We start from the raw sequence: 21,174 nt of genomic DNA, 5'->3' as shown, positions 1-21,174 counted from the left end.
AAACCTGTTAATGTTTACATGTTCATGTTTACACAACTTAGAGCAGAAAATCACTTTTTGAGCCATTTGTATTGAAGTGGTAGTACACATAGTCCTCTACCTGAGTTGAAAAATATATTTCTGCAAAATGCTATGATTTATTCTGTTGAAGATTGAATGTAGTTTAAAGATGCTGATACAGAATGGGGACTTGAGTATTTTATTTAGTTTTGAACTGTTAACTTGATATTGAACTAGTAGTGTATTTAAGCCTAGAGGATTTTTGTACTACTTTTGTAACTAATGTATGAAACATTAAAAACAGCTAATTGCTGGGGGGGGGGGGGGGGGGGGGGCATCAATAATCGATTTATAATCAAATCATAGCCTCTGAATCGTAATCGTAATCGAATCGTGCCCCAAGATTCCCACCTCTAGTCGAACCTATCCCAGAGAATACAATGTTGCTTTCACTGAAGACAGGGAAAACATTGAAGTTGTATACAGTATGCATATACTGTATTTGTTGTATGTAGAGAACCATTGAGGGCTTCTAAGAACAGATCCCGTCACCCCATTAGGACCTCGGCTGACACACACATGCATTATAAATGAAAGCTGGATCTAAAAGCATGCCGCCCATTAGCAGGCATGGTATGGGCAAGAAAGACACAAAAAGAAAAAGGAGACCTCAGACACAAACAGTCAAGCTTGAACTGACAGTAACCTGTTAAGTCTCTGATAAGAGCACTCTGCTGCTCCCCAGCAAGTTATGTTGTTATATGGTAATCACAGTCAAAAGAAATCAGCGGTTATAAACAATTTGCTTGCCTCAGGGTCAGTGAGTCCACATTTTCTATTGTTGTTAGTTAAAGCAGTGAACCAACTGGGGTGCTCATAACTAAGATGAATCCACTGCTAAATGTGATTGCTTTTGATAAGGATACACATGAATGTGCTTGCTGTGTTCACTAATAAGAGAAAAGGAAATGACACATTTTGTAAAACTGCAGCTAATGATGACAATACATGGTAGTTGGTTTCTCCATTTTTTCGTAACTGTAGTCAGTCCTAAATATATAGAAGAGCTTGTGGATTGATTTTTGGCGACCTTAGGAATCTTCCAGATGAAGTGTTAAACGCGAATCCATTTCCAAACAGACATTTGCTGTTCAGGTCTTTTAGCTGTTCAGTTTGTGGTAACGCCGTGTGGTGGGGCGCAGCAAAAAAAAGGGCAAGATCACAGTGTTGGCTAGAGGTCTACATAATGTGTCTGTCATGGCAGTGAGGTCAGAAGACCAGAGGCCTCTCTGTGAGTGATACAAGCATTTAACAGGCTAATCATGACATGCTTCAGTACATCAAAGCCAGATTGAACTTTTTTTCCCCCAGATCCAACTTCTCTTGATATACCACACAAGAAGTCCGCTATTTAGCTATTGTCAGTCAAGTTCACTCATATCTGTAATCCCACCAGAGTGGGGCAATGTTTGCTTAATTTAATAATAACATGAAAGCAGTTACAACATTAGGAATGTTCTTGATCTGTTTCCTTGGTTTCAGTATGGTAAGTGGTCGCATGCCAAAGTTTCTGTGTGGTTAATATATATATATATTTAAGTTCATTTTTAGGGCAACTTTCAGTGGCAGTCAGTGAGTTAATTTGTGAAATAACATTAAAGCTGTTAGAAAAGTAGCACGGTTTTTTAACTGTTTCCTTAGTTTCACTGTTCTAAGAGGTAATATGACAAAGTTAATGAGTGATCAATGTTAAAAAAAATGTAGTCTATCACCGTCAGTTCCAAACAATTAGTTGATAGTCATAGAGTTGAATGCAGATTCCGAAAATTAAGTCAGGGAAACAAAAAAAAACTATAACAATCCGAGTCCTATTATTTTGCAAATACAGCTCCTCAGGTTCTTATAATCGTATTAAGATAGGCCAGCTAAGTATAATACTAGTATTTTTTTCAATGCATGTGTGTGTGTGGATTTCTGCTTGTCAGAGTGCTCCTTTTACTGGAACGAGAACACTGTGTCATGCATTTGAGAGTGTGGGTGGATGTGTCTGTGTGGGTTTGTAGTCTATACAGTGCTGCACTTATTGCCTGGGCTCAAGTTCAACTCCACCGGTTTTTAACTCCCTCATACTCTTCTCTAAGGTAGCACAGTAAAGCAACGATGAGGCGTGCACACACGCACACACTTTGCAGCAGTGGTGCGCTGGAGCATGCACGCACACGGAGACAGAAGCGCAATACGTCGCGCCTCGTCGTTCATCACAAGCCACAAAACTGGTTATTTGAACGTGGACGCGCCCGTGCGCGCGCACTACATACGTTTCCAGGTTCCACGCGCTCGTGAACATGCAGTAATGTACTGAAAACTGGAGCACCGGATCGGCATGGCTGATATTAGCTGGTAAGGAAGATCTGCAGCTGCATGCAGCAGTAGCAGTAGGCTCACTTGTTTTACGCGGGCATGGCTGCAGATCAATAAACGTAAAATCCTCCCACCACCAATACTGGCTTGAGACTGTAACGGGGAAGCCCTTTCACATAAATTAAGAGCACGTCTTTGCTAAGGAAGCACTCACCCTATGTTGCTCAGCGCCTGCTCCAGCAGCTCAGTCTGCAATATGTTCTGAGGCGCCGAGAAAGCCCCATTGAAATGGGATAGAACCGAGCTACAGAACTGACGCAATGTCTCAAACTGCATTTTCGCCCTCCTGCTTTCCTTCTTCTTTCTTTTGTGTTCGAAACCAGCGCACCTCTTTGCAGGTTTTTTTTTTTTTTTTTTTTTTTTTTTTTTTTTTTTCAGCCACAATGCATCCCAAAGCTTCCGTCTTCCCCACTACACATTCTCCTAGGTTTGTGTTGATTATTATCTCCGGGGCGCTTAACCGCAACGACTCCGATCAAGTTCCATATTTCTCCAGCAGCTCCTCGACAAACGTGTCCTTAGATGAGACGCATTCCGGGTGGGATCCTTTGGTCATAATTCTTCTGACTTGCAGTAAGAGCGCGGTGCCGGTGCCCGAAAGGCGTCGTTTCTCCTGCTGGTCGTGACATGAATGTCCTCACGCGGGGTTGTGATAGGCGAGTGCACGCCCGCAGGATGGTGGTTGAGGTGGGGAAGCATCCTACACGGCGACCGGGAGCTGCATCTCCCCGAGCCGTGTATCAGCTGCCTCACATCCAACTTGTCTTATTGTCGAGGAACGCCGTCTCGCTAGCACACGCGCACACGCACGCTGCTGCACTGGGATGCAACCCACTCGTTGTCATAGCTCTCGTTCTGCGCGCTCTGTGGAGGCGCACAGCAGCAGATACATCGCAAAACATGCCGGTGGTGACGCTGTCGTCAGGGGTTTTCCGCGTCTGGGGTCACACTACCAGCTCATCATGACAATGCGGTGGCGTACAGCAACGCCTCTCAAGTGAGAGTTAGCGTTTTACCGACACGCACATAGGAGTGGGTACGGGTTCTTTTCTGGAGAGGAGGGACGCCAACCCATCGAGGTCGGTGTTATTAATCAATTACAGCCCCATCATCCCATCCACCACATAAGCTATTAACACAACAAATCAAATTAACCCTTCAGAGACAGTGGTTAATACAGTGGGCAGCAATTGAAAAAATGACATATAAGCCCTCTAACCCTTTATATTATATATTTAGAACTATCAATTATTTCATAAATTAATGCAATGTTAATGAAAACTAAATTAATGTCATTAACATGAATAAAAACAGAAATACACAATGGTTCTGGTCCCAAGTAACACTCTAAATAAGATTGTTTTTTTTTTTTTCATAGTACAGTGCAAGGGCATAAGGACGGTAGGGACATAACAATAGCAACTTTTCAGGATGCTGAAATTGTCCCCACCAACTTTTAAGCAACCCTTTTTGTATTAATGAGTTCAGTTATATAATAAATGTAGATTGGCTTCCAATATGTTGTAAGGATATAATTGAGCCCACCATTATTAAGTGAATTACAATACTGTACTTTCATTATGTTCAGACTTACATTGAGCCCTTTTCACTTGTGGAATGTGCCAGTCCATTTTTTCCCATCAAATGCACATTTAATTGGCTGATGACATGACAAGCAGTACTCAATTTGGACATTTAGGGATGTACGTAGTTTCTAAGGGGTGTACTCACTTTTGTTGCCAGGGGTTTAGATATTATTGGCTATATTTTGAGTTATTTTGAGGGAAAAATAAATTAACTCTATTATATAAGCTGCACACAGACCAGTTTTCGTTGTGTCAAAGTGTCATTTTGTCAGTGTTGTCCCATGAAAATATCCCATGAAATATTTTTAATGCTTCTTTTTTTTTTAAAAAACACAAACATATCTTTACGTGGCCATGCTGATAATTACAACATTCAAAATTGTAAATAATATATAAAAGGTGCATGAAACTAAAAAGTGCTTTACCTGAATCATTAAATAGCAATATAAGAGCATGTTCAAGACTTTTTTTTTTTTTTTTAAATTGTGGATGCTGACAGGGGGACTTGCTTTATTTTTTGACAGACCTCTTCTTTTTGCTTTCCATGAAGCAAAGTTTCAGCAACTGCACTCATACAATCTTTGACAATCTGTGCGTCACTGAAAGACTTTTTGTTTTGACCCAATATTCACGCTATTCTGAAGGAGCATTCATTTGCGCGTTGCTGTGCAGTGAATGAATGAACCATGAGCATTGAGGTGCGATCATATTGAGCCCTTAATTACGCTATTTTTTGAGAACATGAGAACATGGCAGAGTTCTTAGGGAAACTGCGAAAAAGCTGCGTGCTTCGTCTCATAGTGCCTTTTCAAATTGCTGCTCTTTACAAGCGCTACCGTTTCTGAACAGATGAGCCATAGCGGTCTTGTGCTGCCGCCAGGTAAAATGAACAAAAATGTGTTGGTCCACTCCTCCTTAAACACTCTGTTTTCTGCATCAATCTTGCGCAATTTTGAGCGCGCCATTTGCCGTACCTTTTTCGCCTCTTCCTCCAACTTCATTCGGCTCAGTATTTGGCTGTCACTCCACGGAGTCTGGAAAGCGAGTGTGAGGGGCCATTTACATGGTGACTCTCCAAGAATACGAAAAATTTTAAATTTGCATTTGCGTCTCCATTTGAACAATGTCTCAATTCCGCATGAAAACAATGTAGTATTCATGCCAGGCCCTAGGGGGCAGTGCAGATTTACAGGGCAAAAGAGAATGATGCACTTTGACCCCACCAAGCTCCCTCAGCCCGGAAAGAAAATATGCCCACCCACTCGAAGCAATGGAATTTTTCTTTTGTTCAAAAAGGCACAAAAATTGAAACATTCAACATATTTAATTGAAAAATATTATTAAAACAGTAAATTAAAGCCGACATTCCACCATATTTGCTGTTTTTAATGTTTAGTATTAACGCTGCGCACACCCAATGTGACGTGTGGGAGTGCTGACGTTAACGTCGCGGTCTCGCGCCGCGGGAGCCTTTAATATGCATGCCGAGGAAGCCCCCCTCAATTCCCGGCAATCGGATTCTTCCACTTTGGAGGCAGCATTCAGAATTTTTCGTTTTTGCCTTCTGTCTTTGCCGACACCATATGGACGCGAGGCAAGTCCGCTACTCAGTCATTGCGCCTTTGTGTCGCAGAGTCGCCATGTAAACTACCCTGGGATATGCTGTTCTAAAAATAACTTTCAAATGCTTCACTCCCATTGGCTGGCTCACGCGCGTCACCGCTAAGGTTTTTGTTTGTTGCCCACCTCCGTTTGGCAAACCCGCAGACAAAAATGATTTTTGTTGTTGCATCGTGTATTAGTCGCGACAGCTTGAGATCCGGTCCAGACGGCTTGGGGGTCCGGAACTGGACCGAGGTCCGCAGTTCCGTGACCTCTCTCCAGACAGTGTGTGATTTGGTTGAATGTGTAAGTAAATTAGCAAATGTTTGAATTATAAATATTTTCCTATATAATTTATGTTTTACTTACATGCATGTGTTTATTTATTTGATTGTACATTTTTTTCTCCATTTCAGAATGATACCGGCAAAGCGATACACTGTCCAGAACGTCAATGATTTATCATTCAGAACGAAGACAGCGACTTGGATACTGACAAATAAAATGAAATGAATACACAAAATAAATAAATGTTTTAACTGATCATAATACCGTAAAGGAAAATCCATTTTACACTTTGCTATACAGTTTTACAGCAATTTGTGTTGCAGATTACACACAAAGCACTAACTAAAACACATGCAGGCACCCCAGAAAATATGCCAGGATGAAAGGGCTGCGTAAACAGTAGTTCACCTCTTAAGCAGGAACCAGGAAATACACTAGCATCCATCTCCAACTATTTGGCATTTTACATTTTGTGCAGCGGAACTTAAAATTTCTATTTACTCAGCTGTAAATATAATCAACTGAAAACCTTAATCATACTCAGCATTATCAAAATAATTATCAAGTGACCGGCAACCATGACAAATTTCTTCCAAAGTTGCAATACAATCAAAACAGTAAGCAACGACCAAATACTGAAGGTGGATAACCCAAAAATACCAAGAACTGTATGAAAGGATGTATCATATTAATGAGTTGTGCTCCAACAAACAATGTTGCCATAATATGGCTCACAGGCTAGAAAATATTTGTGACATTCTGGAAACACAGCGCATTGAGATTACAGATACTTTTAAATAATCAAAATTTAAAGCAACATCTAAAATAATTTGAGATAAATTACCTCTCCCACAGTCTAATTTTCAACCAATGTTAGTCTACAAACACTGATGATGGGAACACTTTCTCAATAGGTGTCTAAAATGATAATTACTACCATAAAAGCATATACAGGTACTGTATCTCCTCTGGGAAGAAAAAGAGGAAGGAGCCACCATGTGGACGTTAACTGCCTTACATGGTACCAGTATCAAGATATACGGAACTAAATAGAATCCCTGCAAGCATAGCATGACTGTGTTTCTCTGAAATGATTTTTCTTTGTGCACATGAAATAATAGAGTATTCTGAACGATACGTTTGAGATTTAAACTAGCCAATGTAGATGAAACATATTAATATGCATACAGTATGCCTCTGAAAGAAAGAAAAAAAAAGAGGAAGAAAACATTCACTCTCCATCTGCCAGCAGCCCATCAAACTGTAAACGTTTCCTACATATGTTTTCTGGTGTGTGTGTGTGTGTGTGTGTGTGTAAATGAATTGAGTGGACGGCTGTCGAAGAATTGCTGAGAGGTACAGTATTTGCGTCTCTGTCTCCTTTATAGGCCTCATGGGCTCTATGTAGGAGCTGTTTTATATGTGGTGTCTTGACAAGCTTGCAAGGAGACAACAGTGACACACTACTTTAGTATTAAGTCTTCTGTTCTTTCAGTCAGTGAGTTCTATGAAGCAGCTGTATAGTTTACTGTATTGACTTTGAATGTATCTATTAAAAACTACTCTGCCTACTCCTGATCTAAAGAACAAACATTCCCACATTCATAGTGTATGCATGTCTGTGTTTGTATTCGAAAACTAACCTGTCTATGGGTGCATCGCCATGTCCAGAGTACCTCAGCGAGCCGTTGTCAAGGGACGCCTGTCTGGGCAAGAGCCCGCCGTGACGTCTGCTTCTATCTGACGTTGGTGTCAAGTCCCCTGAGGATCCCTGGTAGGGGTAAAGTGAGGGGTCTTGCAGTTTGGCCTTCTTCCCTTGTGGCCCGCCTTCAAAAACAGAACGCACCTGACCAGGCACCGAGCCATAAAACCATGCCCCCGATTTGGTGAGGATTTCTTGTTGTTTTCGGCACAAGTTGCATACCCACATCACCTACAGGAAAGAAAAGGGTAAACGTCAGTATCGTGAGAAGTAATGGAGAGTGGATGTAAAAACTTTACACTAGCATGTTAAACGCCAGGCTGAATTGTTAAAAACAATATTTAATAGAAACAGGTGCTAAAAATTAACAGTTATGATAAAGTGGTTGCACAAGCATGCACTCACTTACATATTACTTAGGTTGTATTTGCGTTCAGAATCAACCATCACATGTTTAAAATGGGAGTCAGCACACCAATTCAAAAGGTTTTGCGCCAACATTTACTGATATTTAGACTGCTCGTAATCCCCTCCATTTTGAGTCAGGCCCCAGTACCACGAAAGAAAAACAGCCCCACAGTATGATTCTACAACCAACATGCTTCTATGTATGTATGGTATTATTTTGGGGATTTTGTTTGTGACAAATACAGTGGTACCTCTACATACAACGTTAGTTCCAGGACCTTGTTTGTAAGTCGAGATGGTCGTATGTCGAGCAGGATTTCCCCAAACGAATACATTATAATTCCATTAATTCGTTCCACAGGCCGAAAACCTACACTAAATCCTTTATAAATACGGCTAGTACCATTACTACGGCAATTACACATAGCAAAACAAATAAATTACAAATAAAAATGCTGATAATATAATAATAATAACAATTATTCCTGTAATAATGTAATGAATCTGGTTCTAATGTGGCGGATGTGTTTTGCGTTCTGTACCTGAACGCGACGTGACAGTGAGATAGAGAGTGCGGTAGAGATTTTACTTTCTCTTTTAGTGTCCTGTTGTTGTTGACGTCAACTGCGGGAGACAGTAGGCGTGTTGTGTTGCACACGTTCTGAAATAAACGATTAAAAACCTGACGAAGCTGGCGATCTCTTTGGCGATGTTACCATAATAAGTGTCACCTTAACTGATATAGACTGGCGAATGGAGGTCGGAGGAGGACCGTCAAGACGGCCGTATTGTCGGGCCAGTTCACGGATGCGCACACCATGCTCATTTTTTCTATCATTTCAATCTTCATTTCAATGTTAAGTGTCACCTTTTTCCATTTCACCACCTGCACTAACATTGGAACTCTTGTTTTCTCTCACAAGAAAATCCACCGTGTGTCCCGTCTTCTAGCAAAACAAAGAAACTGTGGTGCTGTCATAAATCGCCGTATTTCGATCATGTCGTCGGATGTAAAAACAAATGGCGAGTCAAATTGTACATCGGATGTGAAAAAGATTGTGTGTCGAAGCAATCGTATGTCGAGGTACGTGGTACCAATGTATATCTTTTGAAAATTATGTTCAAAATGCATGGCCACATTTTCCCATGTTTGGGAGATATGTATCAAGTTTGTTTTTGCAAACTGTAGCCACACTTTTATAGTTTTGTTTATAAGGATTCCAGCTTGCCATACGGTATACCTAAGACATATGCGCATACTATACTGTATTTCAGATTGTTGTCACATGATGTTAACACAGCACTTGTAAGAAATTGCTGCAGCGCTTTCAATGTCACTGTCAGAATCTTGGCAGATCTGTTTTTCTTCTCTTTTCATCAATTATTGTATAAGAGGATGTGCAGTTCTTTTAAATGTCACTACTGTGCCATATGTTCTCCACTAAATGACATGCAGTATCTTCATTATGTCTAATAGTATCTTAATGCCATGGAAATTCATGTATACATCATTCTATTAAGTCTAGCAACTGATCATTTGATGTTGTGGTAGCTCTCTGTGGACCATGGTTTGTGCTCCAAGATAGACTGAATGTGACTGGTTAATATTCTGAACACAACACGTCCCAATTTCTAAAACAGAACATTTGTGTAACAATATTATTTCAGTTTTTTTATTTTTTTATTTTATGTCCTCATTTTTCTAAATATAGTTTTACATGTTATAATATACACTGATGGTTGAAAAAATATGTATAATTAACCATCTTGTTCTTTATCATTAAAACCTGTCATTTGAACCCAAGTGTAGACTTTTTAAATCCACTTGTACATCATCTATGATAAACTGTAATGGAGTAAGTTGAGAAAGTACAGTACGCGAAGTAAATTCATCACAAAATAAAGAATACAACTGATGATAGGTGAAAATCTTTTCAAATTCAAAATATCAACAAGGTCACAACATGTGCCTAATTACTTTTAAAATAGCAACACCAGGTTTACACCACACAAAATCAAAATTAAAAATTGTAACATTTGTCTCAATGAAGTGAAAGATGTTTTGTTTTTCTTTGTAGCACATGCAGCAGCCTTTCAGAAAACTGAAAATAAATAATAATAAAATATAATTGTGTGTCCGCGACCCTCGTGAGGAAAAGCGGCGTGGAAAATGAATGAATGAAATGAATAATTGTGTGTCTGTGAGTCTTAATACATCGCCGCTTGTTCTGTTCAGGGTCATGGGGTGCTGGACTTCATGTGAAAGGCAAACTACAACCTGAAATAGTCGTCAGTCACTCGCAGGGCACATTAAGTGACAGACAACCATTCACACTCACATTCACACTGTCACTGAGTGGGAACTGAGCCATTCTGTGCGCACTAAAGAAAGGGAAAATGTACCACACCATCAGTGAATTTTCTCACACTAAATAGTAAAGTCCGGTTTCCTTTTAACACACTGCAACAGCAGATAGCCGCATGAACGCAGATTACAGAGAATTGAGCAGAGAGGTACACTCCAAAGTATACCTCTGGTCAAACCCATAGACGGGGGTGCAAACGGGTATGTTGTCCCGGGCCTCAGGACCAGAGGGGTCCCTGAATGACTTTTAATTTATTTTACTTTACATTCACATATTTCTTTTACAGACAAGGCTAAAAAAGCAGTTTCTGCTCTTGCGCCCCTCTTTGAAATAAACTGCTGTATTGTAAGCCAAAAGAACTGTTGCGTTTGATAGAACAATATGTCTACAGTATATGCTGCCATAGCAGATTCATGGCGCAATAAGCCCCCAAACTATTTTTAATTTGTCCGTTTTACCCTGGAAACCCCTGTTTACAGACGTCGCGCAACTGCTTTTGTTTCAACCTAGCCATAAAAAGAAGGTAAGTAATCGTATTTATTATTCAAAATGTCTGTCATTTTTAGCTTAGAATCATTAATGGATGTCTAATATTTAGTTAAAAAGCAAAAAAGAAAAAAAAAACTTAAAAATTATTCACTCACATATTGTATTTTAAATTTTTAAACAAATTACGTCACAATGAAAAGATTGGCGTCTCTAAAAAAGTCACGGAAATTTACTACATAACTCGCTTAATTGTGTTTTTTCGTTACTGCCGCATTTTCCCCAATATTAAGATGATAAATAATCGATCCAAACAAAGAGAAATTGAAAAAAAAAAAAAATTTAAAAGGGTAAATATATGAAAATGAAAATCTCGATTACTCCTTGATGTCTGCGATTTCTGCATCGCATCCTTGTTATATGATCATGTTTCACCCATAAAATCCCCCAAAAATCCAGCTGTGGCCATTCACAGCTGTGTCTTGACACTCGGTGATACATGCTACATGTAATTTTTAGATCGAAAAGAGGTAAGTACCCGATAATATCTCGTTATAATCATGCCATCTTTAATTATGCTCTTGCGTGCTTTCACCTCTAGTTAGGGTTTTGCTGTTTAAAATTGTATTCAATTTTTTTTTAAATAACTTCCAGTTGAAAATTTTTCTTCCCCCAGAAAATTGACATTTTAAGCTTTCCAATGATGCATCACACATGCATATAGGACAATTTTGCAATTTGGCCAAATTGGGGGTCTCAGAGCTGAACTATCCGTCGACAGGGGTGGGCAACCGATTATGTTGTCCCGGGCCTCAGGACCAGAGGGGCCCCTGAATGACCCTTATTTATTTTACTTTCCATTCACATATTTCTTTTTTATTTAAATCATTGTCTGATTAAATACTATGTTCTACTCGATAAATACCTTTTTTTGCACAACCCCCCCGTCTTAGCAGAGAATGGTTTGACCACGCTCTGGCGCACTCAAATGCTACACATTTTCTTGTCTTTGCCAGCGACTGTAGCTGGAGGACAGCGACTCTCAACTCCGCACTGTAGTGTGGAGTGGACGGGTGGGCGGCTTGTTTGTCGTCAGTTCGTCCGGGTCTTCCTTCAGGAAGGTGGCTATGTGCATAAAAACGCAGGGACACGTCGGATTGCTTTTTGCTGGAACTTTTATTAACAATGGGGGACTCACAGCTACTCAACTCAGCGCTACCGCGCAACAACTCTCAACAACTCCTATCTTACCCCCTTACGCTCGTCCACCTCTTCGTCTGCGCCAAATTGGTAAAGCCGGTCATACTGTAGGGGACAGCGGCCCCTTGGGGATGCCAGTAACACCATGCTCTCCATTGAGCGTGAGCTTGCTCAGAAAATGGATTTTACTGATGTTATAAATGACTTTGCTGTCAAAAAATCTAGGCTCATTACTATTTGAGGGCTTGATAACCCCAAGGATGTGGAGGAGGCAGGCAGAGGATGTTTAGTTGCACTGTTTTGTTGCTTAGCAGGCGGGCATAGCACTCTCAGTTGTAATGTATTGTAATGTAGCCTACATGGGACAATAAATGGAAATTGTCACACGACAGTGTACTGTTAAATTTAACTGTCCATCTCAAATTGAATAATTTGAACATTTACACTGTCATTTCTTGCAAAGCGTTAAAAGTACTGCATATGTTGTCGTGACAAGCCGCTAAAAGGGTGGGGTGTGGGAGCACTACAATGAGCTCTTGTCCCCAGGCCCCTGCAAGTCTGCTGACAGCCCTGCCTCTGATGGTCAGATGAATAAAATATCAAGGAAAAAAATACACGCACAGGTATTCACAATATTTGTTCCTTGGTCAGCATGGGGTGGCGGCGTGATGCACCGTTGTTGAGAGGCGAATCTATCTTCAGTAGAAATGTCACCGGCTTGCAAGGTATTCTGAACTATCACGGCGGAATGAAAAACATATGGATATCTCGATAACAAGCATGCTTAAATCTGTTAATCCAGAACGTTGCGGAAAACATGACAATAACACCGATCCAGCATATCACTCAATAGTAACTGTTGGGTGCCCGGGAAGCCCAGTCATCTACGAGATGTCACATCGGTTCCTATTAGGATGACGTGCATGAAAATTAACCACGGTTATATACATTCACCACCAGTGTTGTCAGTAATCTGATTACTTTCTTTCTGTAAAGAGTAATCCAACGCATTCATTTTTCCAAACCAGTAATCCGATTAAAATTAGTTTCCTTAGTGTCTGTGTGTGACTATGTTGTTATTTCCTCATAATGTACTGTATATGTAGAATGAAAGAATACTGTAGTCATATACGAAGAGCATTTTGAATATAAAATGCTGGAAAGGTTCCTGCTACGTGTTCGTTTCCAGGGTAATGGCTCACAATGACTTCCTGTTTTGGTCTCGAGTCACACGCGCTATGTGTTTTGGGACTGACACAGGTGTGTGCCAGGCTGCCAGCATGGGTGTACATTTAAGCGGAGTGTAGAGATGTGCATGGGAATGTTGATCTGTGTATGTCAATGAATGAACGCGAGTATTTTTCCTTCATTCTGGAGGGTTCAAGCGATGGGTTGTGGCCACATGCGCGGCCGTTTTGTAGCTTTGCTGTTGCAACGACGGGCAGTCATCATTCCAAGTTGGCAAGCATTGTACACCATATTCGTGTTGCACATTTATGCCGTGAGGTGACATGTTTGTTTAGCATCTTTGGGATGTGTTGTAAGTCCAATTGAGTGTAAAGTCCTTAGTTGGCACCACGTTATGTGGCCAAATTGATTGCATGTAGGTACGGCGTACTTCCGGGTTGTGCACACACATCCGCACTAGCCCCCATCTTTGTGTTTATTGCACTGTGCAATTCATTTGTCTGTTGTTGATTGCAGTCAGTTTACATTGTTTGACATTGGCACGATATGCCGTTAACCCTAAACCCTAACCTGAAACTCAGAATTTTTTACATTAGGCTTAATCTTCGAGTTAGCGGGGTTTAAATACTCGATGGAGTTGATTTCAACAAATTCCATGCAGTTTATCAGTTATTTGCTAGTTTCAGGTCTCCGGAGTAGCTAAGCTAGTGCAAGTCAATGGTGGTTGAAATCAACTCCATTGACTAATAAAACCTCCGCTAACTTGTAGATAAGCCTTATGTGGAAAATTCGGATCTTCCCCTTTAAATTCAATTATCGGAAAGTCAATTACATGCGATATTCTTCTGTTGCCGTTTTTATATTGAGGCGGCAAAGGGAGAAAAATTGGTAAAAAGTAACTGATACATTTTAAAGTAACTTAGTTACTTTGATAATAAAGTAATCAGTAAAGTAACTAGATTATGTTTGGGGGGCATAATCAGTAATCAGTATTTAAATTACTTTTTCAAGTAATCTGTGACAACATTGCTCACCAGCCACTTTTATAGGCATGTTCAACTGCTCGTTAATGCAAAATACTAATCATCCAATCACATGGGAGGAACTCAATGCATTTAGCCATGTCGACGTTGTCAAAAGTGTTGAATATGGATTATTTTAACTCAAAGTGATCTGCCGTTGTTAAAACTGAGCATAAGAATGGGGAGGAAATGTGATTTAAGACTTTGAACATGGCATGGTTGTACAGTATGTGACAGACGGCAAGGTCGGAGTATTTAAGGAACTTCTGATCTGTGGGTAACAAGGGAATGATCTGAAAAAGACAAAACATCCGGTGAGCAGCAGTTCTGTGGGCAAAAATGATGCCAGAGGTAAAAAAAAAGAATGGCCAGACTAATTCGAACTGCCAGAAGGGCAACAGTAACTCAAATACCCATTTGTTAAGACTGAGGTATGCAGAAGAACATCTTCGAATGCACAACACATTGAACCTTGAGGCAGATGAACTACAGCGGGAAGGACTACACCGGATGCCACTCCTGTCAGCTACGAATAGGCAACTGAGGCTATAATTTGCAATAGCTCACTAAAATTGAACAATAGAAGATTGGGAAACCGTTGCCTGGACTGATGAGTCTTGATTTCTGCTGTAGGATGGTTGGGTGAGATTTGGCGTCAATCACATGAACGCATGGACCTATCCTGTGTTGTATCAATGGTTCAGTCTGCCCGTGTTGGTGTGATGGTGTAGGCCTCCGAGGTCACCAGATTTCAATCCAAGTATCCCAATAGAATACCTTTGGAATGTGGTGGAACTGGAGATTTGCATCATGGATGTAACTTGTACAATCTATGCCACAACACATTAAGGCAGTTCTAAAGGCAAAAGGGGTGTCCAACTCAGTACTAGCAAGGCGTACCTAATAAATTGTCTGCTGAGTGCAGTAGTGGCATGTGATGCTATTGGACTTAATGTTATTTACTATGACAAATGGGAAATAGAAACGTGTTTGTTTTGCTAAGCGCTCAAAGTCAAGAGATGGAGGTCTTTCCCTGCTCTGTGATGCCGTGCCTTCATCTGCTCTACTTTGCAGCTGCAGCAGCCAGCTCACCACATTAGCGTCACAAATCCAAGAGCAGACAGCAGTCCTGATCACTATGCAGACACACACGCACACACAAACATACAGGCCAGTACCTTGTAACTTATTTTGAAGTGGTTTTGTGAAGACATGGGGAAAGGCAAACGAATGAGAGGCCAGACAGCCAGTGGGCTAACCAACAGCTAGAGCTCACCCCTCTTCTACACGTAAACACATAGGCACCCACAAGCACACATCCACACACACGCGCTGGCTACCAAAGCACCCGTCTTAAAAGTCTCAGTGCTGAGTCAGTGCATTACAGTTATTAGTGCGAGCCGGACTTGAATGCTGCCTCTCTCGCTATCAGAGCTACCCATGTTTTGAAGCTGACTTTGCACCAGCAACCAGATAGCATCTGTATGTAATGTGCAGTGGTCTTCCCAGAGGATTTCTGTAATCGCCATGTACTGTATGCTGGTATATAAACAATACAGGACACGGTATAGTGTGTGTTATTCCATTTACGGGGTAAGATTTCTGATTGGTTTAGAATAAGGTGAAGAGTGAGTTATTTCTTTTACCATATTTAAGCACAATAATATCAAATGAAACCTATGCTTCATTATCTAGAGTTATGGTAATGTTCATTTATTGAACCTTTCAGCCTTTTATTCTTCAGTATTTTAATGATGGCCATGATGCGTGTACTTGAAGAGCCAAGTATTTTGTTGGGTGGATCTTGGTGTAAAATAATTTGAGAAACAGTGTTATGGAGTTAAACACTAAAATTATTGGCACTGACAATTATGTGCAGATAAAAAGTCAACAGCTGTCTAACCTCAAGTTGACACAAACGAGGACGAGGCTCCTTGTTTAATGCGGCTATCTACAATGAACTATTAGTTATATTTTCAATTCAGACACTTGCACATTTGCAGACATCATGTACCGCCTATGTGATATTGACACATGAGGCATTTATGACCAGCTATCAAAGTTACAGATGGGTTATAACTGTACTGACACACAATGGAAGCTGAGAGGCTACAAATTGAGCTTTATGTGTCCCACTGGAGTGTAGTCAGTGAGGCCATGACTGTATCTTTAACCGAGGTCATGGTGAGAGCTCTTCAGTCAAACGGTAGTCATTGGCTAACACCCACGAGTCACCGCGACTGCTTTCTTTGTCGAGGTACCAAATAATACTTTTTGCAAAGTACGTGCAAACTGAAGAGTCTAAGGGAGAACATTAACTCAAATGAAGCAGCCTGTCTAAAAACACTTTTAGCTTGTTGAGGTGCAGTGATTGAAGAAGTAAAATTGTTTTTCAGCACTTTTAGTAGAGCTGAAAATGCCGAAGTTTTAATCTTACCATTATTTGTGATGCTAGTATCACCTCTCATGTTTAACTGGATCACTCAAATATAGTTGTCCTTCCTCATACACTGCCTAACAAACGTATTTATGACCACATATTGCATTTAACTCCTGAAAACCCATTATGTAATTAAAGTATACAGTAAACTGAAAGATGTATTCCTTCTGAAAAATATGTTTTGACCTAAACACACAGTCTCTGCATCACTTTTACTCATTATGATTGCAGGTGGGTTGGAGGCTATCCCAACTGACTTTAGGCAAGAGGGTGCACCCTCAATTGTTTGCCAACAAATCACAGTCACTGTATTAATGCATAAATAGTAACCGGTGGTGGAAATCCAGCACTAAAAGTGTGGTATTGGTATCGGCGAGTACCTACAAATAGAGCGCCGATACCATTTACCGGTCCAGTATTATCACTTGACCGCAGCCTTCTTTCTCATGATGCTCACTACACTTATTTGTTGGGTGATCACACGTGATCACTTTGAATGCCAAGAAGCTATCGCTATTGACCTGCTGTAGACCAATGAGAGCAGGCCAATAGGCCGCTCTTAACCAATGCCGGAGCAGCTTTTTTCATATGGAAGAAAAACAAACAAGCTAGGAGAGGAAAATGTCGGCGGTCTGGGGTGGGAAAAAAATCCCACATAAAGAAAAAAACATTTGACATCAAATAATGTGTGTCACAATTATTAGCACCCCTGGTGTTAATACTTCATACAACCCCCTTTTGCCAACAAAACAAGGTCTGGGGACTGAGATGGCCGTGGGAGGAGCTTGATTTTGTGTCTGGTGAACCATTTCTGTGTAGATTTGACCATATGTTTAGGGTCCTTGTCTTGCTGGAAGACCCAGTGATGACCCATCTTCAGCTTTCGGGCAGAGGGCAACAGATTTTGATTTAAAATGTCCTGGTATTTCAAAGCATAACAAGGTTCCCAGGGCCTTTGGAAGTGAAACAGCCCCACAGCATCACTGACCCACCCCCATACTTCACAGTGGGTATGAGGTGCTTTTCAGCATGTGCATCTTTCGTGGCACGCCAGACCCACTTAGAGTGTTTGTTGCGAAAAAGCTCAATCTTGGTCTCAACTGACCAAAGCACACGGTCCCAGTTGAAGCCTGGGACCGTGTGTATTTTTGTGTGAGACCAAGATTGAGCTTATAACGAGGCTCCAATCATTACCTGTATTAATGGCACCTGTTTTGACTCATTATCAGTATAAAAGACAACTGTCCACAATCTCAGTCAGTCACACTCCAAACTCCACTATGGCCAAGAACAAAGAGCTGTCGAAGAACACCAGAGACAAAATTGTAGACCTGCACCAGGCTGGGAAGACTGAATCTGCAATAGGTAAAACGCTTGGTGTAAAGAAATCAAATGTGGGAGCAATTATTAGAAAATGGAACACATACATGACCACTGATAATCTCCCTGGAATTGGGGCTCCATGCAAGATCTCACCCCGTGGCGTCAAACTGATAACAACGACGGTGAGCAAAAATCCCAGAACCACACGGGGGGACCTAGTGAATGACCTACAGAGAGCTGGGACCACAGTAACAAAGGCTACTATCAGTAATACAATGCGCCGCCAGGGACTCAAATCCTGCACTGCCAGACGTTTCCCCCTGCTGAAGCCAGTACACGTCCAGGCCCGTCTGCGGTTCGCTACAGAGCATTTGGATGATCCAGAAGAGGACTGGGAGAATGTGTTATGGTCAGATGAAACCAAAATAGAACTTTTTGGTAGAAACACAGGTTCTCGTGTTTGGAGGAGAAAGAATACTGAATTGCATCCAAAGAACACCATTCCCACTTTGAAGCATGGGGGTGGGAACATCATGCTTTGGGGCTGTTTTTCTGCAAAAGGACCCAGAAGACTGATCTGTGTAAAGGAAAGAATGAATGGGGCCATGTATCGAGAGATTTTGAGTGAAAATCTCCTTCCATCAGCAAGGGCATTGAAGATGAGACGTGGCTGGGTCTTTCAGCATGACAATGATACCAAATACACAGCCAGGGCAACAATGGGGTGGCTTCGTAAGAAGTATTTCAAAGTCCTGGAGTGGCCTAGCCGGTCTCCAGATCTCAACCCCATAGAAAATCTGTGGAGGGAGTTGAAAGTCCGTGTTGCCCAACGACAGCCCCAAAACATCACTGCTCTAGAGGAGATCTGCATGGAGGAATGGGCCAAAATACGAGCAACAGTGTGTGAAAAGCTTGTGAAGAGTTACAGAAAATGTTTGGCCTCCGTTATTGCCAACAAAGGGTACATAACAAAGTATTGAGATGAACTTTTGGTATTGACCAAATACTGATTTTCCACCATGATTTGCAAATAAATTCTTTAAAAATTAAATAATTTGATTTTCTGTTTTTTTTTTCCACATTCTGTCTCATGGTTGAGGTTTACCCATGTTGACAATTACAGGCCTCTCTAATATTTTCAAGTGGGAGAACTGGCACAATTAATAATTGACTAAAGACTTATTTGCCCCACTTTATATACTAGTATATATTTCAAACGAAGTGGTATCGGTATGGTATCGGGATCGGCCGAGACTGCTCAGCCAGGTATCGGTATCGGGGCTAAAAATGGTATCGGTGCAACAGGAAAGAAAAATCTTTGTTCCCACATTCCAAAATAACAATGCTCAGTCAATTGAATACTTGAAATAGTCTTTAGTTGTTATTGATTCTTTAGCTACAGTATATGTGCACTGTGATTGAGCAGCAACCTATCTAGGATATACCTTTGTGATAGTCACTTGCAAACCTAACAAGGACAAGCAGGATAAAAAATGGATGCATGGATGTATAATCCCTGCTGGACAACAAGTTATTGTATTCAAAAATGAATGTGAAAGAAAGTCTCAATCCTGTCCAAATGCATCCAACCTTAATAAACCCAGGTGTTAACAACATATTTGTTTCTGTAGCCTCATTTGAACCTTTCAAAATGTGGATGGCAAATAATGTTCGGATCCCAAACTGTTCAAACAATATTTTTGTCATGACACCTCAAAGCACCGCTTAAATAACATATTAAGTTAGCAAATTCTCTTTGGTAGTGTTCCAAAGAAAGTGTATGGTAATGACATCACTGCCCCGACACTAATGGACCTGACTGTATACATACAGTACATACGTATATGAACTCACACATACACACATGCGGAAACGCACACACACTCCCCTTCATCTTAACTCTTCATGGCTGAGTGCAGGAAGGGGGTTGGGGGCTGCAGCCCTCAGGCAGGGCCATTTCTCCTTGTGTTTGCACATTTCATAGTCATTGAACCTGCTGCTAAAAATAGAAAGCTAAAAACCAAGCACTACCACACATAACCACCACTATATACAGTATACTGTACACCCTACAAAAGTGTTAGAGAAGATTGACATCCATTTGCATCTTATGCCATAATATCACTAAAACCAAGTTAGGTTAATGTAGATATGTAACAATTGCAAACATAAACATTTTCAATGCAAGAAGCTGTGCAGAGCAGCGAGCTACTCCTTGTGGCTAATAAACTGCACTACAACACTATTTGAGAGAGCTGAGAGTGAATCAGCAGTATTGCTACAGGTTCTGTGCTCAAATTAAGAACCAGTTACAGTGTTAATTCAAATCATTAGCATTTATTTTGAAAATATACATACACTCATATGTATTGTATATATTTCATCTGACACATATCAGTAGTTTGCATATATTCTATTTAGGAATGAGGCGATGGACAATACAGTTATTATCAGTGCTGTATTAATCTAATTAAGAAGTGAAGAGTTGCTAACATTCTCCAGTATGGCATCATCAAATAGTGAGGGAAATATCTGAAGTCAGTCATCTTAGTAAAAATATTTAAGAAACAAAGAAATGAGGTAAAGAGTGGAGATGCCATATGCTGCAATATTAATGGGGCATCAAATGAGCTGTCATAGGTATCATATTGCCTTGCTGTATCTCTCCTTCACCTGCACTGAGGTGAGCTGAACGACTCATTAAAAGACTCATTGTGCAGGGAGTGAAGCCCTTCTCAGAACAACCCGGGCTGGACCGTGCCCAAATTGAGCTGCAATCATCAATAAGGATAGTGGGTAATACACTCCAGAGGAAATTATTGCCACAGCTGGGGGAACTGCAGTCTCTTTATAGTGCTTGTTCAGCCAATGAATAATGAATTTAAAGGAGTAACATTGTATACAGACTCCCAGAGCAATTTTGTAACAGAGTATACCTATCTTAAAACAAACAATAATAATATTAATTTGTGTGGTTGTTTTTTTGCCCTGTCAGTGAAATTAGGCTTCTGGAACACTTTAAACAGCACAAAATCTACATGACATTTGAGCGTGATGCACTGCATGTTTAGATGATGAAAAAAAAGGCAAGCTGCTACATTCACATGTTCCAATGCTGGCTGCACGTGGTGAATTACATTTT

General features: G+C 40.7%; 1 protein-coding gene across 29 annotated transcripts in view; it reads right to left on the bottom strand.

Moving 5' to 3' along the window:
- The window catches only part of rims2a (regulating synaptic membrane exocytosis 2a), a 253,884-nt gene that overhangs the window by 168,935 nt on the left and 63,775 nt on the right, over positions 1-21,174 (bottom strand). For 26 of the 29 annotated variants that reach the window (XM_057834860.1, XM_057834861.1, XM_057834866.1 and 23 more), the window contains one exon: positions 7,541-7,830. In XM_057834860.1, coding sequence (XP_057690843.1) covers positions 7,541-7,830 — 290 coding nt within the window. Of the gene's footprint in view, positions 1-2,575; positions 7,517-7,540; positions 7,831-21,174 lie in introns of those variants that run through there. The other 3 variants (XM_057834875.1, XM_057834876.1, XM_057834874.1) reach the window with 2 other exon arrangements.

Source organism: Corythoichthys intestinalis, chromosome 4 (genome assembly GCF_030265065.1).
Source record: "Corythoichthys intestinalis isolate RoL2023-P3 chromosome 4, ASM3026506v1, whole genome shotgun sequence".
NCBI classification, from domain to species: Eukaryota; Metazoa; Chordata; class Actinopteri; order Syngnathiformes; family Syngnathidae; genus Corythoichthys; species Corythoichthys intestinalis.
Note: the sequence above shows the minus strand (reverse complement) of the source record. Positions and strands in the feature narration are given on the sequence as shown.